Genomic DNA, 12,498 nt, shown 5'->3' on the forward strand with positions numbered 1-12,498 from the left:
ATATGTCTTTGAGAATATCTGATCTTCATGATCAATTATCCTTAACTTCATTATTATTCCTAAGATTTGCAGTCTGGACAAATTTTAGATTTGACATTCTTCATGTAATTAATAATTATAATAATCTACAAGCTTAGCAAGTAAGTATTTTTCTTTTCATTCAGGATATCATGCTGCAAAGCTAAATCTTCATTAGAAATCTGACGATTAAAGAAACTTTGAATTCCTATTCCCTGATTGGTTTTGCATCCTGAACTGGAAATCAATTGTCATGTTTGTATTGCCCTTAGTCCATGATCATGTAGTTGATTTAGACTTTGTACAAATCCAACTTTTGATGATTGTGCCAATAAACTTTAAACTTTTTAAAGTTTAAACTTCTATGTTTAATTTAAATAAATTTTTAAGAGAAATATACACAGAAGTCTACCCATACTGATATACAATGTTTAACAGTAGAACTATACATGTTCCAGTTTTTCTATTGAAATATATTGAAGCAGAGAATGGAATGAACCTAAGTTATAAAGTACATGTTTTGCATGCAAATTGAATTATTTCAGACATGACTGAAAAGATAAAATGCATAATCTGATGACATACAATGCAGGACATTTTTATTCTTAAATCTATTACTGTATAGCTTATTTTTAATTCTACTCATACTTTTATAATCTTTCATAACAGCTCACAAGATCAGTGATCTACTTACCAGATTTTCTATGGCTTTAGTGATCACTTCCTTTATTTTAATGTGATGCACTTTGTAATATTTGCATAGCTCTTCTGCAATTGAAGTTTTCCCTACTCCAGGAGGACCAAGTATGCAAATTTTAACTGGCTAAAAGGAAAGGGATTGAAAAATGCATATATATTAATAATTCTTCATGCACCATGACCAAAATTAAAATGTAAAAAATATACTATCTTTACTCAGATTCCAAAGGCTGAAGGATATGGTTTAGAAAAATTCTTTGTGGGTGCAATTATAGGCTTGTCTTCATCATAGCAGACTGGTTGGCAAAACACTGCATACTTCACAACTATCCATACTGATTTAGTCCATCCATGGCTATAAGACAGCATAGGATATAGTATAATTGAGGGACTTTTGCTCAAGGACCACATGTACCCCAAGCTCTACTTTTGTAGCCCTTAGAGGACTTTCATGATTGCTGATTGCTGATGATTGCTTAAAATAATGTGGTTTTTCCCACTAGGGGTAGGAAACACAAGAAGGTACAGTGCTAGCCTTAGAATAGGCTTTTCATGGTTAAGAAGAAGAAAAAACTGCATCCAGTCCTACCCCCGCATGATGGGGTCCCACTCAATTTCTGTTGGTAAATAAAATCCTGTCTCAGATATAGTTGAAAAACCATAATGTAGGATCAAAGTATCTTAGGATTATTAAGTTTACACAAAACAGAATTTTTCTTAATAGAAGACAGGGACAAAGGGCTTTCCTATCTGCATAAAAAGGGAATAGGAAGTATTTAAGTACATTCTTCACAATTTAAATCAAGACTGTGGATTAAAAAATATTTTTAAAAGGCAACTATAATAGACAATGCAACCGTGATTTCCCATATTTACATAATTTTTCAGACATGTATAGGTCACACTCAATTTATAGCTGGGAGAGAAGAAGGGTCGAGAAGCTATTTATAAGGGCTGGACCATTGAAAAAAATGGTCTAAATATTAGAGGTTGTTCACAAAATTTACCAGAAACAGTGGTGATCTTCAATGGACCAGTTAATCCATAGAGGGCCTACACAATTGATTCACACAATATTCTTGAATCAAACATGTTTAGGTGGTAAGGAACCTTTCTTTTCATGTGTGAAATTGGATTTGAATGTAAGCCTTTAGGCTCATACTTCATCTGGACAAACACAAATTGCTCGGTGATAGTAATAGTTACTGTCTACTCTTTTTTGTTTTTTTGTCTACAAGGTCAGCAGTTTAAAATGTCATTGTTTCTTTTCCAGATGGCTTTAAATGTTGGCAAGTCTCTGCTGATTGGCTGTTTCAGAGGTACTTTGTGGCGGGGAGGGGGTGGGGTACCCACATTTATATTGATTTAGGATTTTTTTTTACATTTTTGAACTATTATTTCTTCCTTCATTTCAGAACTCAGCAAATCTAGACTAGAATGATTGTTCTATTGATATGGGAGTACTATATCTTCTTCAGTATATTGGAATGTGGGATTTGAACACTATTTTTTATTTTTATAGATAATCAGTTGATATATAAATACATGTTTTCTCCAAATTGTACAGGAAATAACAGTTCACAATTCACTCATTCATTATAAGTATGGATTTCCATTATTATTACCAATAATCCACGAGTTAGTTTATACTCATTGACAACTTGTTCGATATTATCTATTATCCCTCCTTGAGCAACCCATTTTATGTTGAAGTTCTCTTTCAAGAATACAGCTTCCATTCGTAGATTCACAAACAATTCATCCAAGTATGTTTGCTGAAGGAAGTGCAAGAAACTGTTATTAGCTGTATTTATAAACTGTCTTTCTGCATAGTATAATATAGCAGCATACTTCATAATGAAAATTAAATTTTAAAATACAGATGAATAAGAAAAAAAGGTGAAACAACACTTTTCTAAATTTCTTATGAATTATAAATATCTTAATCTGGGGATCAGACAAAAATCATGAGCCTTCTCCAGGCTATAACTGTTAAAAATTCTACTAAGTGCAGATGTCTCTTTCTTCAGAGCAGGATGGAATTTATGCAAGATGTCAGAGGCAGTTCTTAAACTCATGGCAGGATGAAATCGTGAATAATATAAAGAACAATAGTTGCTTCTGACATTTGGGTTTCAGAATTTCAGCTAGAGTATATGAATTTTTAAAAAGAAGTTTCAACTGAACCCAATGAATATTTTACAGTGGGGTATTTTCTCTGTAACTCACATTAAACAAACATCGATGTACTAATTTAGGCCTATGAACTATATCCATGCATACCTTCATTTTAGTTTTTGGCAACATTACAGAAGTGGTTTGCTATTGCTTTTGGACACTCTTTTTTCAACTTCTCAATCTATCTTAAATCCCTGGAAACTCCTGGTGATTTTTTTCCCCTTCTGAATATTTTAAAACTAATCTAGAGACCCTTTAGAGTCAGCTGGGAACTGCACCTGCTATGACAAAACCCATTACAATATATCAACATGACTGTTACCAAGACACATGATTGATAATTTTGAGATTTGTAATACATGAATAAATAGAATATCAGTATAAAAATGTAAAGTGTTGCTTATACATTTAACTGATTACTCACATTTTCTCAAATTGATCTCCCCCCCACCCTCCACTCCTTTTCTGCTAGTTAGAAGTCTGAAAGGTTGACCACATTGGATAACCTGAGCAACACCAAATCTTATTTTTAAATGGCAATACACCTCTTTTTCTCTCACTGTAAATGCCAGTTGTAATCCTTCCACCTAGATCAAACTCTGCCCAAAGCTGTTATATGACATGAGAAGGAAACTGCAACTAGTTGAACTTTATCAAATTTACAGGTCTGCCCACCTCCATGATGATTCTGGGCAACATAAACTATTGAAAGAAAGATTGAAATAAATATACAATGAGAAAAAAATGAATAGAATAGAACATATCCAGAATAGAACAACAAACACTCGATATGACATAATAACATTCCCACAACTGACAACCTAACCTAGCCAAACATTTTAAGGCCTTATTTAAATGAAGTCAATATGGGAGCAATACAAATCTCTTTTTCAAATGATCTGTTCCTAGATAAAATTCTTTCTAGTAGAAACTATTCAGAAAGGTAATAGTACCGTTAAATCTTTACTCAGGAAAGCATTTTCTCTTGGAATCTTCTGCATTTTTCCTGGCCCCACATTTTTGCTGATGCACTTATAGAGAAAAATAACAAAACAAGAAAATAACCACAAATAACCAATCATTAAAAGTGCAAAGTATTGTTTATTATTTTTAAGCCATAAAGCTATAACAGTAACACTTAATATTGAATCAATGGTACTAAGAAACAAAGCATAATCCACCGCTTTTTTGCTAAATGCTACCCCTGCAATTCCATACAAAACTGCTGCAGATTGTAGAAGCTGTAACCTAAGCAACCTCTTTGTAATAAATGTTTTATGATGCAGAAATATTAATTTGCAAAATTCTATATTTTTAGTTAGAGATGTGATCCAGAGACATCCCTAAATTGTATATCTGCTTTTTGGATAGGCATAACTCTCTATTCAAGATATTTATCATCTTTCAAGGATTGTGATCCTAGGACAATAATCATTTCTTTCTTATCTGGTTTCAGGTTTAATATATTCTTCTTTTAATCTCTAACCCATTTTAGGCAGGGGGAAATTGGAAAGGGTAGTGTGACCTTCTGATTCCTCTAGTAATAGCAAATTCTCCCCTTTAGCTCTATAAATCACATTTATTATATATTTCATTTGTCTTCTATTTGTAACATCTTTTTAATTGTATTTAGAACAGAGATTTTGAAAATGTGTTGCGTACCATGAAAATAGATCTGACAAGTTAAAATTCTTCAACTACTTTACCTTCACAATTTCACCCAGGGTTTGTGTTGATTCATCCACTGCAACTAAGTAATTGGTCCTTGGTCTATGATCTGCTATATTCTGCAACACTCTGATGTGAATGGATACACAGAATGTACAGTGATTACAGTATACAATGAATATATAAAAGTAAAGGAACAATAATTTAGTTTCTTCCACATAACTCCTGAAAAAATGATTCACTAGGGTTTGTAAATTTAAAAGAGTAATGGTGCAGTGTTGGGGGGGGGGAGTTGACCCAAAGTAACTAAAGATGGATCCCTTCCTTATTAGCACTCTGTAACTATTGGTTTTTTCCCCTTCTCTTCAATTGTGTCCAATTTTCAGAGACTGCCTGGACAGGTTCCTGCAGATTTCTTGACAATTGGTTGCCATTGCCTCCTTCCTAAGGCTGAGAGGAAGTAACTAGCCCAGGGGTCGGCAACCTCGGCTCTTTTATGACTCGTGGACTTCAACTCCCAGAATTCCTGAGCCAGCTATGCTGGCTCAGGAATTCTGGGAGTTGAAGTCCACGAGTCATAAAAGAGCCGAGGTTGCCGACCCCTGAACTAGCCCAAAGTCTCCAAGCTGGCTTTGTGGCAAAGGCAGGGTCTCTGATTTTCTAATATGATATCTTAACCACTGTATCAGACTGGCTCTCTACTATTTCTCATAGATAGTTTAGTTCTTAACCAAAGACATAAAAGTTTTACTTTTGTGAAGTATTTGGCATTAGGCAACATTCTTTTCCATGGATGTTTTTAAAGTGCAGGAATCTGTAAATTAAAATAAACCAATCTGGAAACTTACAAAAAGGCTTAAAGCTTGTTTATATTTTATTTATTTGTATCTCATCTTTATTATTTTTACACATAACTCAAGGTGAAGAACATTGTAAGTGATTCACTACCGTGAACATGAAGGGAACATGTTATTAGTTTCAATAGCGCCACAGGGAAGACATCAGCAAAATTCTGAAGTTCTGGGATACAGATAGCCCTTGACGTACGGCCATTGTTGTTATTGTTGTTAGCTGCGAAGTCGTGTCCGACCCATCACGACCCTATGGACAATGTTCCTCCAGGCCTTCCTGTCCTCTGCCATCTTCTGGAGTCCATTTAAGCTCACGCCTACTGCTTCAGTGACTCCATCCAGCCACCTCATTCTCTGTCATCCCCTTCTTCTCTTGCCCTCAATCTTTCCCAGCATTAGGCTCTTCTCCAGTAAGTCCTTCCTTCTCATTAGGTGGCCAAAGTATTTGAGTTTTAGCTTCAGGATCTGGCCTTCTAAAGAGCAGTCAGGGTTGATCTCCTCTAGGACTGACCGGTTTGATCGCCTTGCAGTCCAACAGACTCGCAGGAGTCTTCTCCAGCACCATAGTTAAAAGGCCATAATTGAGCCCAAAATTTTTGTTGCTAAGCAAGACAGTTGTGGTGACCCATTCTATGACCTTTTTTGCAATAGTTGTTAAGTAAATCACTGCAGTTGCTAAGTGAATCAGTTGTTAAGTGAATTTGGCTTTCCCCCCTTGACTTTGCTTGACAGAAGCCAACTGGGAAAATTTAAAATGATGACCATATGACCCCGGGACAGTGGAACTGTCATAAATACATGCCAGTTGCCAAGTGCTCAAATTTTGATCATAAGACTAGAGGGATGCTACAATGGTGTATCTTTGAACTGTCACTAAATGAATGGTTGTAAGTCAACTACCTGTATAGCAAAAAAGAAAAAAAGTATACTTACGCTGCTAAGTCAGTAATATGAATGGTTGGAACCACATTTCGTCCATCTCCAAAACATGGTATTATAGGAGTCTCCCCAAGCCAAGATAACTGCAAATATTTACGAAGTAGTTTAATCTACCATATATACAATAGTATGTTTTTGTATCATTCACTTAAGAAGGTAGCTTAGCAATTAAAAGGACCACTTTAATTACAGGTTTTGTAGAGCTTGAATACTATGTCTGGCTGTATTATAAACAGCCATTAAATGACAAGAAATTACAACTACAAATGATAGAGAAAATGCATGATTGCAAAACGTATCTTGGCTTTTTTATGGTGGGGGTGGTAGATTAGGAACCATGAGTGGGAATACCTTAGACAAGGAGTACAAAACTGTTTTGGGTTGAAGGCAGCACTTTGGTATTGAATGACTTGTCATGGACCATATTTAAAAAATAGGTAAGCCAAAATAAATAGGTTGTGCCAGGACAGAAATAAATGTTTTAATGCAATTAAAACTACATGTAATGTAATAATAAATACACTTCTGAAAGCCTCTAGGGTTCTATTTAATGATGGAGGCGGCTGCAGTTTCAGGGAATGTAACTCTACAGCTATTGCCATCTGCTGGTTTAAAAAAGCTCCATTAGAAGGCTGTGCTGGGATTAACTAGTCATTTTAATCTGTAAGGTTAGATATTTTCTTTCTGGATAAGTTGTACAATATTAATTTTGTAATTCATTACCTTAAAAAAGTAGTGGAGAAGTCTTTCTTCAGCTCCATACTGAACACCTGAAGCAACAACGTATGTGCCAAATTTGTTTTTGTTCTGGGGAGAAAGATTAAAAAAATGTCTCTATTCAAAGAAATTTAGAAAAGTAGTTGAATTCATTTCTACTGTAACAACCCATGTAGTAAGGTAGAAGATAATAAATTAGAACAGCAAACTGGATGAAGATAAAAGAAGTACCTGGGCTGAGAAGAAAAAAAAATCTGTTTAGAAATTATTTAAAATGTTAAATTTAAGAGGCAAGTTAAAACTTCTAAGCAAGGGCTAATGGTCAGGCTAATCTTCAAAATAACCAGACATTTTAGTAGATAACTTCAATCATTTTTACTTCCTGACAGTTCCTTTCAATAGCCTCTATTCTTGTTAGCCAACGAAAGGATGGTGCTATCACTGCACAGTATTATTTGGGGGGGGGTGTTGAAGGGACTTCTTTAGGGGTTTTCAGATTATTGGTTTCAGTCTAGTTGTGAACATCAGAGGGAGCTTACAAAACTAAATCCTTTGACAGTTCTTCTGTCTTGAATTTTGCAAGGATGACTTGGAAAAATTGTGCATGCATGAGGGTAAGTACTACCAGAAAGTTTGGGAAGCATTTAATTATTAAAAGCTATATACTTATAATCTAATCCTAATCCTAGTGAAATTGATAGTTTTATTCATGACGTTCACATCCATTTACTATTTTAGGGGATCATGATACTGCAAAGTTTGGACCTTTGATCTACTTGCAGAAGATAAGATATTTATAGCATTTATTCTTCCTAAGTGAAAGAGCCAGAGCCTCTAGAGGGAATGGAATACTTGGACTTGGATTTCTATACAAGCTTGGAAATATACAACCTTTTGTATTAATGCTTACTGTTTTCCCAAGTTTGATAATGGTTTTTTCAGCATTGATGTGTTCCATAAAATTAAGATGGGGTTTTCTTCTACGATAGTCTTCTTCAGTAAAAGGTATTTCTGGATCTTCCTGGATTGAACAGATAGGCAGAGGATGATTTTCTTAATATGAACATTGAAAATCTCCCATGTTTTTAATACATTTCATCTGAAGGCTATTCAAATCTTAATGGGAAGAAATAGGTTTAAGCTCAATACTATCAAGACCTCTGGCTAATCTGAAAGATGGTACGCTATAGCAATAATTAATCTCAGTTTTCAGGTCCGTAGAAAACTAATCAGTAAAATTAATTACACTATATTATTTGTTTGTTTTTTCCATCACTCACCGGATCAAGAGGCTTGCTTCGTGCCCATGTCATTATTGTTGATAGAAGAATGAACAATTTCTGCTTTTCAAAGTGTTTTGATTCTGCATGTAATGCTGTAGTTTATAGTTTATAGGTTAATATAAATAGAAAATGTTTCAATTTATACCTTATCACAAATATCGATGGGCTTTATCCTTCCCCAGTACTACACAAAGAATAGCATTACTGTACTAAATAATGTATTGTCAAATTCCTATAATGACCACCCATCACCTGTTGGTGGGGTCGATGTAGCTATATAGTCCATATGGAGAGTGCTTAATTGGAGAAGACAGATGTCGTAATCCATTCATAAAGACTGTGATACACACATATCAGGATTTCACACTTGATTGCTTTCTGCTTACAGTACTATATATGATTATACAGGATAATTGTGAAGCTGGAATGAGTTTGAAAACCTATGACTTAAGTGTATGATAATCCTCTGTCACGTGACAAGGAGCTTATCCTATGCATTCCAATTTAAGCATTTAAGGGGGAGGGCCTTCTCTGTGGGAGCGCCAGCCCTGTGGAACTAGCTCCCCCATGAGCTTCGGATGGCCCCAGATCTCCAGTCCTTTCACTGCGGCCTCAAAACACTCCTTTTCCACCTGGCTGACCTGGACTGACAGGGATTTTAATTATGTTTTTAATTTTTTAACTCTAATTTTTAATTTATTTTAATTTTAATTTATTGTACAGAGGCCTTTAATTTTAATTTTATCTTAACCTCTGTATTTATTGTATGTTATTGTTGTTAGCCGCCCTGAGTCCTTCGGGAGATAGGGCGGCATATAAGTCCCAATAATAAATAAATAAATAAAGTTCACCTGTGCACTTGGATCAAGCCATTTAATCCAGCAGTGTCACTGGACAAATAGTCACTCAGTATGAATGTCTTAAGATACTATACATTTAGCACAAATTAAAAAATAATGAAAAAGAACAGCAAGATACGCCCAGGTGAATTTCTGAAGATTTAAGGAAATTCTTTATAATTTAATGCTTCATTTGCTAAACTAGATTAGCTAAACAAGTTTGCTAATATGAGATTATTACATTCTCCATATTATTTAAAGAACAAATTGACTGACCTGTTGCTGCCCAGGTTGCCTCCTCAATTTCTCTTGGGTCTTCAGTGATGTTATAAATAATGATATCACATTCTAACATGCGAGCTAGCAACTCATCTCGAGAAGTTGTCTAAAAATAAGCACTTTATCTTAGGTTATTGTGGATACTCATCTGATATAAATCTCTCATTGCCTAGCTAAATTTAGCCACCAAAAGATAAAATTTGGCCTGATTATGGCTAGCTTTAAAACCATAGTGTTTTTCAGTGATTTATCATCAAATCAGTATGAAATATCAAATGGAATGCAAAAAGGAAAGCACTGCAGAGGTATCGAATGCAAAATACAGGGTTTTTAAAAATTTCATAAGACAGCATGTATATAAAATAAGCATATGAATAAGCTGTATATGAAACAACTTCTGAAAAGACATGAGTTGTCTGAACATGCATAAGTGCAATATAGTTTCCAAATAACCAAAAATGAGCCTTGGTGGAGCAGTGGGCTAATGCCTCCTTAAGTAACACCAGCTGCTTGCAATTAGTGCAGGTTCGCATCCCACCAGGCTCAAGGTTGACTCAGCCTTCCATCCTTCCGAGGTAGGTAAAATGAGGACCCAGATTGTTGGGGGCAATTAAGCTGACTTTGTAATAATGCCACTTGGGGGGTGTATGAAAGCCCTAATAAGCAGGCATATACATAGAATGAAGGCTACTGCTAAGCTTGTAAGCCACCCTGAGTCTTCGGAGAAGGGTGGGATATAAATGGAATTAAAATAAAATAAATAAAATAAAAATAATAGTTCCACTCTTTTTGCACTGGCAGAGCACATTTATCTATCTATCTATCTATCTATCTATCTATCTATCTATCTATCTATCTATCTATTTTCCACCTTTTAATATATGTTTTATATAAAACTCAAGGCACCAAATGCCCTCCTCCTAAGAGCAAAGAACAGATTGTGAAGAAGATGTAATGGCACCTTTAAGACCCTGTCTTGTTGTCATAAATAAGGTGAAGAACTGTTTTCTATTGTCTCAAAGAGCAAAACCCAGAATAATGGTCTTAAATTTAATGTTTTAAGTTTAAGGCCTTAAACGACAGAAAGTATATTGAACATTAGGAAAATTGAACATTTGGGAAACTCTCTAACAATTGGAGCAGTTCAGCAGAGGTATGGCCAAGTGTCCACTGAATTAGGAGAAGTTGTCGGAATGAGGTTTGCCTCATGCAATTGCAACACAAACTCTGACCTCTGGTTTTCAATGACATGTAATATTGAAGTGTATGTAGAAAATGGCTGAAATTTGTATTATCATAATACACTGTTTATCATTTGTTACTCCTTTCCCTACCCAAGAATGCCTATATTCACAATATACTTTCTTTTGCTGCTTTATATTGTAAGATCCTGCAATTTTAAAAAAAGTCCTATGTGAATCAAATGCACATCCAGAATTTTATTCAATAAATTGAATACTTACTGTATATACCTCTGTGGCAAAAATTGGTTTTGTATTCTCTGCCTGTGAAAGAGTTCCCACTATTTGATATATTCCTTCTTTTGGTTTAGGAGGCCCAGTTTCAACAACTGATTTTCCTTCCTCATCTTCTTCCTCTTCCTCTGCTATTTCTTCCAAGGAGGCTCCAACAGTACAACTGGCCAGATACTTACAATGTACAATAAATAATAAGATGGTAAAAGGTAATTCAGTGTTATGAATCAGTTATTCATTATTCTATCTGTCTGTCTGTCTGTCTGTCTGTCTGTCTGTCTGTCTGTCTGTCTGTCTGTCTATCTATCTATCTATCTATCTATCTATCTATCTATCTATCTATCTATCTATCTATCTATCTATATCTACCTACCTACCTACCTACCTTTCTCAATGCTGTAACCTAGGAGTGTGCCTCCCAGTGGCAGCCCCTGCCCTGTGTAACACACTCTTCCTGAGATCTGGCAGGCATCACCCTTCTAGCCTTCCAGAAAGACTTAAACAGCTGGTTCCCCCCCCCCACACAAATACTGGGATAGGGTCTGATTGGAACTCAACAATTGTTTTCTATTTCAGAGTGGCATATTAGAGTCCCAGGTGTTGTTTTGTGAGATTTCTTTTTACATATTTTCTCCTTTTATGTTTTAGTTATTTTACTGTAGGTCACTCAGAGTTATGATATATACGCTGGGCAACCTTATTAAAATAAATTCTCTCTCTCTCTCTCTCTCTCTCTCACACACACACACACACAAGTTGATATGAGATCTTATGCACTCTTATTTTCTCTTTTTGCTATCTATTCTTGTTCAATAAAAAAACATAAAGCCTTCAGTCATAATGTGTAAACCTCTACCCTGCTGTAATCAATTTTTCTGAGTGGCCTACTGTATAGAGAAAATAAGATGTTAAAATTCCACAATCTGATTAAAAGCAATCATAATTATTATTGCAACTGTCCTCAAAATACTTCCATCTTCAACATTTTTGTAGAAATAAAGAGGATAGCCTGACCTCAGTTGGGAGGCTGTTCCAAAGCATTGTAATGGTCCCCAAAAAACCAGCATCTTCTAATTAAGTTCTCCCAAAGCTCTGACAAATGTGGCTGTATACATAGCTTCTCCCTGGATGTTGTGATAGGTTTGGCCAATGCTGTTTTGGAATAGGCATACTCTAGCCATTGTTTCTGGTTTTTCATTTCCTGGAAGGTCTCAGTGAATCAAAGTATCAACCAGAACTGAATCCCAGAAAGAAGTCATTTGAAAGCAATAATGCCCAGATCTTGGTTGTTCACCAGAAAGAAGGTTGGGAAAATTCCCAAGCAGCTCTTTGAAAATTAAATAGATCAGGTAGACTACCTGAATAGATGCCATCACTCCATGAAAGTCACAGGTGACCAGCAATTGCAAATGATCAGGATGTAAATGGAGTGATAGAAAACCTCTCTAGATCACACAACTGTTCAGAAAAAAAGTGCTATATGACCACTACATGTGATAGGCCTGACATTATTTGAGACAAGCTCATGGATAACATGAACTCCTAAGAACCA

At 35.3% G+C, this 12,498-nt stretch overlaps 1 protein-coding gene across 1 annotated transcript in view; it reads right to left on the reverse strand.

Annotated features, from left to right (window-relative positions):
- AK7 (adenylate kinase 7) overlaps window positions 1-12,498 on the reverse strand; it is a gene marked incomplete at its 3' end in the record, with an annotated part of 39,164 nt that overhangs the window by 24,639 nt on the left and 2,027 nt on the right. The window contains exons 2-11 of the mRNA XM_081314972.1: window positions 10,935-11,120; window positions 9,469-9,577; window positions 8,351-8,445; window positions 7,981-8,091; window positions 7,077-7,160; window positions 6,348-6,436; window positions 4,602-4,692; window positions 3,849-3,926; window positions 2,343-2,492; window positions 713-841 (exon numbers count right to left, since the gene is read on the reverse strand). Of these exons, the coding sequence (XP_081171098.1) occupies window positions 713-841; window positions 2,343-2,492; window positions 3,849-3,926; window positions 4,602-4,692; window positions 6,348-6,436; window positions 7,077-7,160; window positions 7,981-8,091; window positions 8,351-8,445; window positions 9,469-9,577; window positions 10,935-11,120 (1,122 nt within the window). The remainder of the gene's footprint in view (window positions 1-712; window positions 842-2,342; window positions 2,493-3,848; window positions 3,927-4,601; window positions 4,693-6,347; window positions 6,437-7,076; window positions 7,161-7,980; window positions 8,092-8,350; window positions 8,446-9,468; window positions 9,578-10,934; window positions 11,121-12,498) is intronic.

The sequence above is a fragment of the Vipera berus genome, assembly GCF_964194415.1.
Source record: "Vipera berus genome assembly, chromosome: 1".
Taxonomy (NCBI): Eukaryota; Metazoa; Chordata; class Lepidosauria; order Squamata; family Viperidae; genus Vipera; species Vipera berus.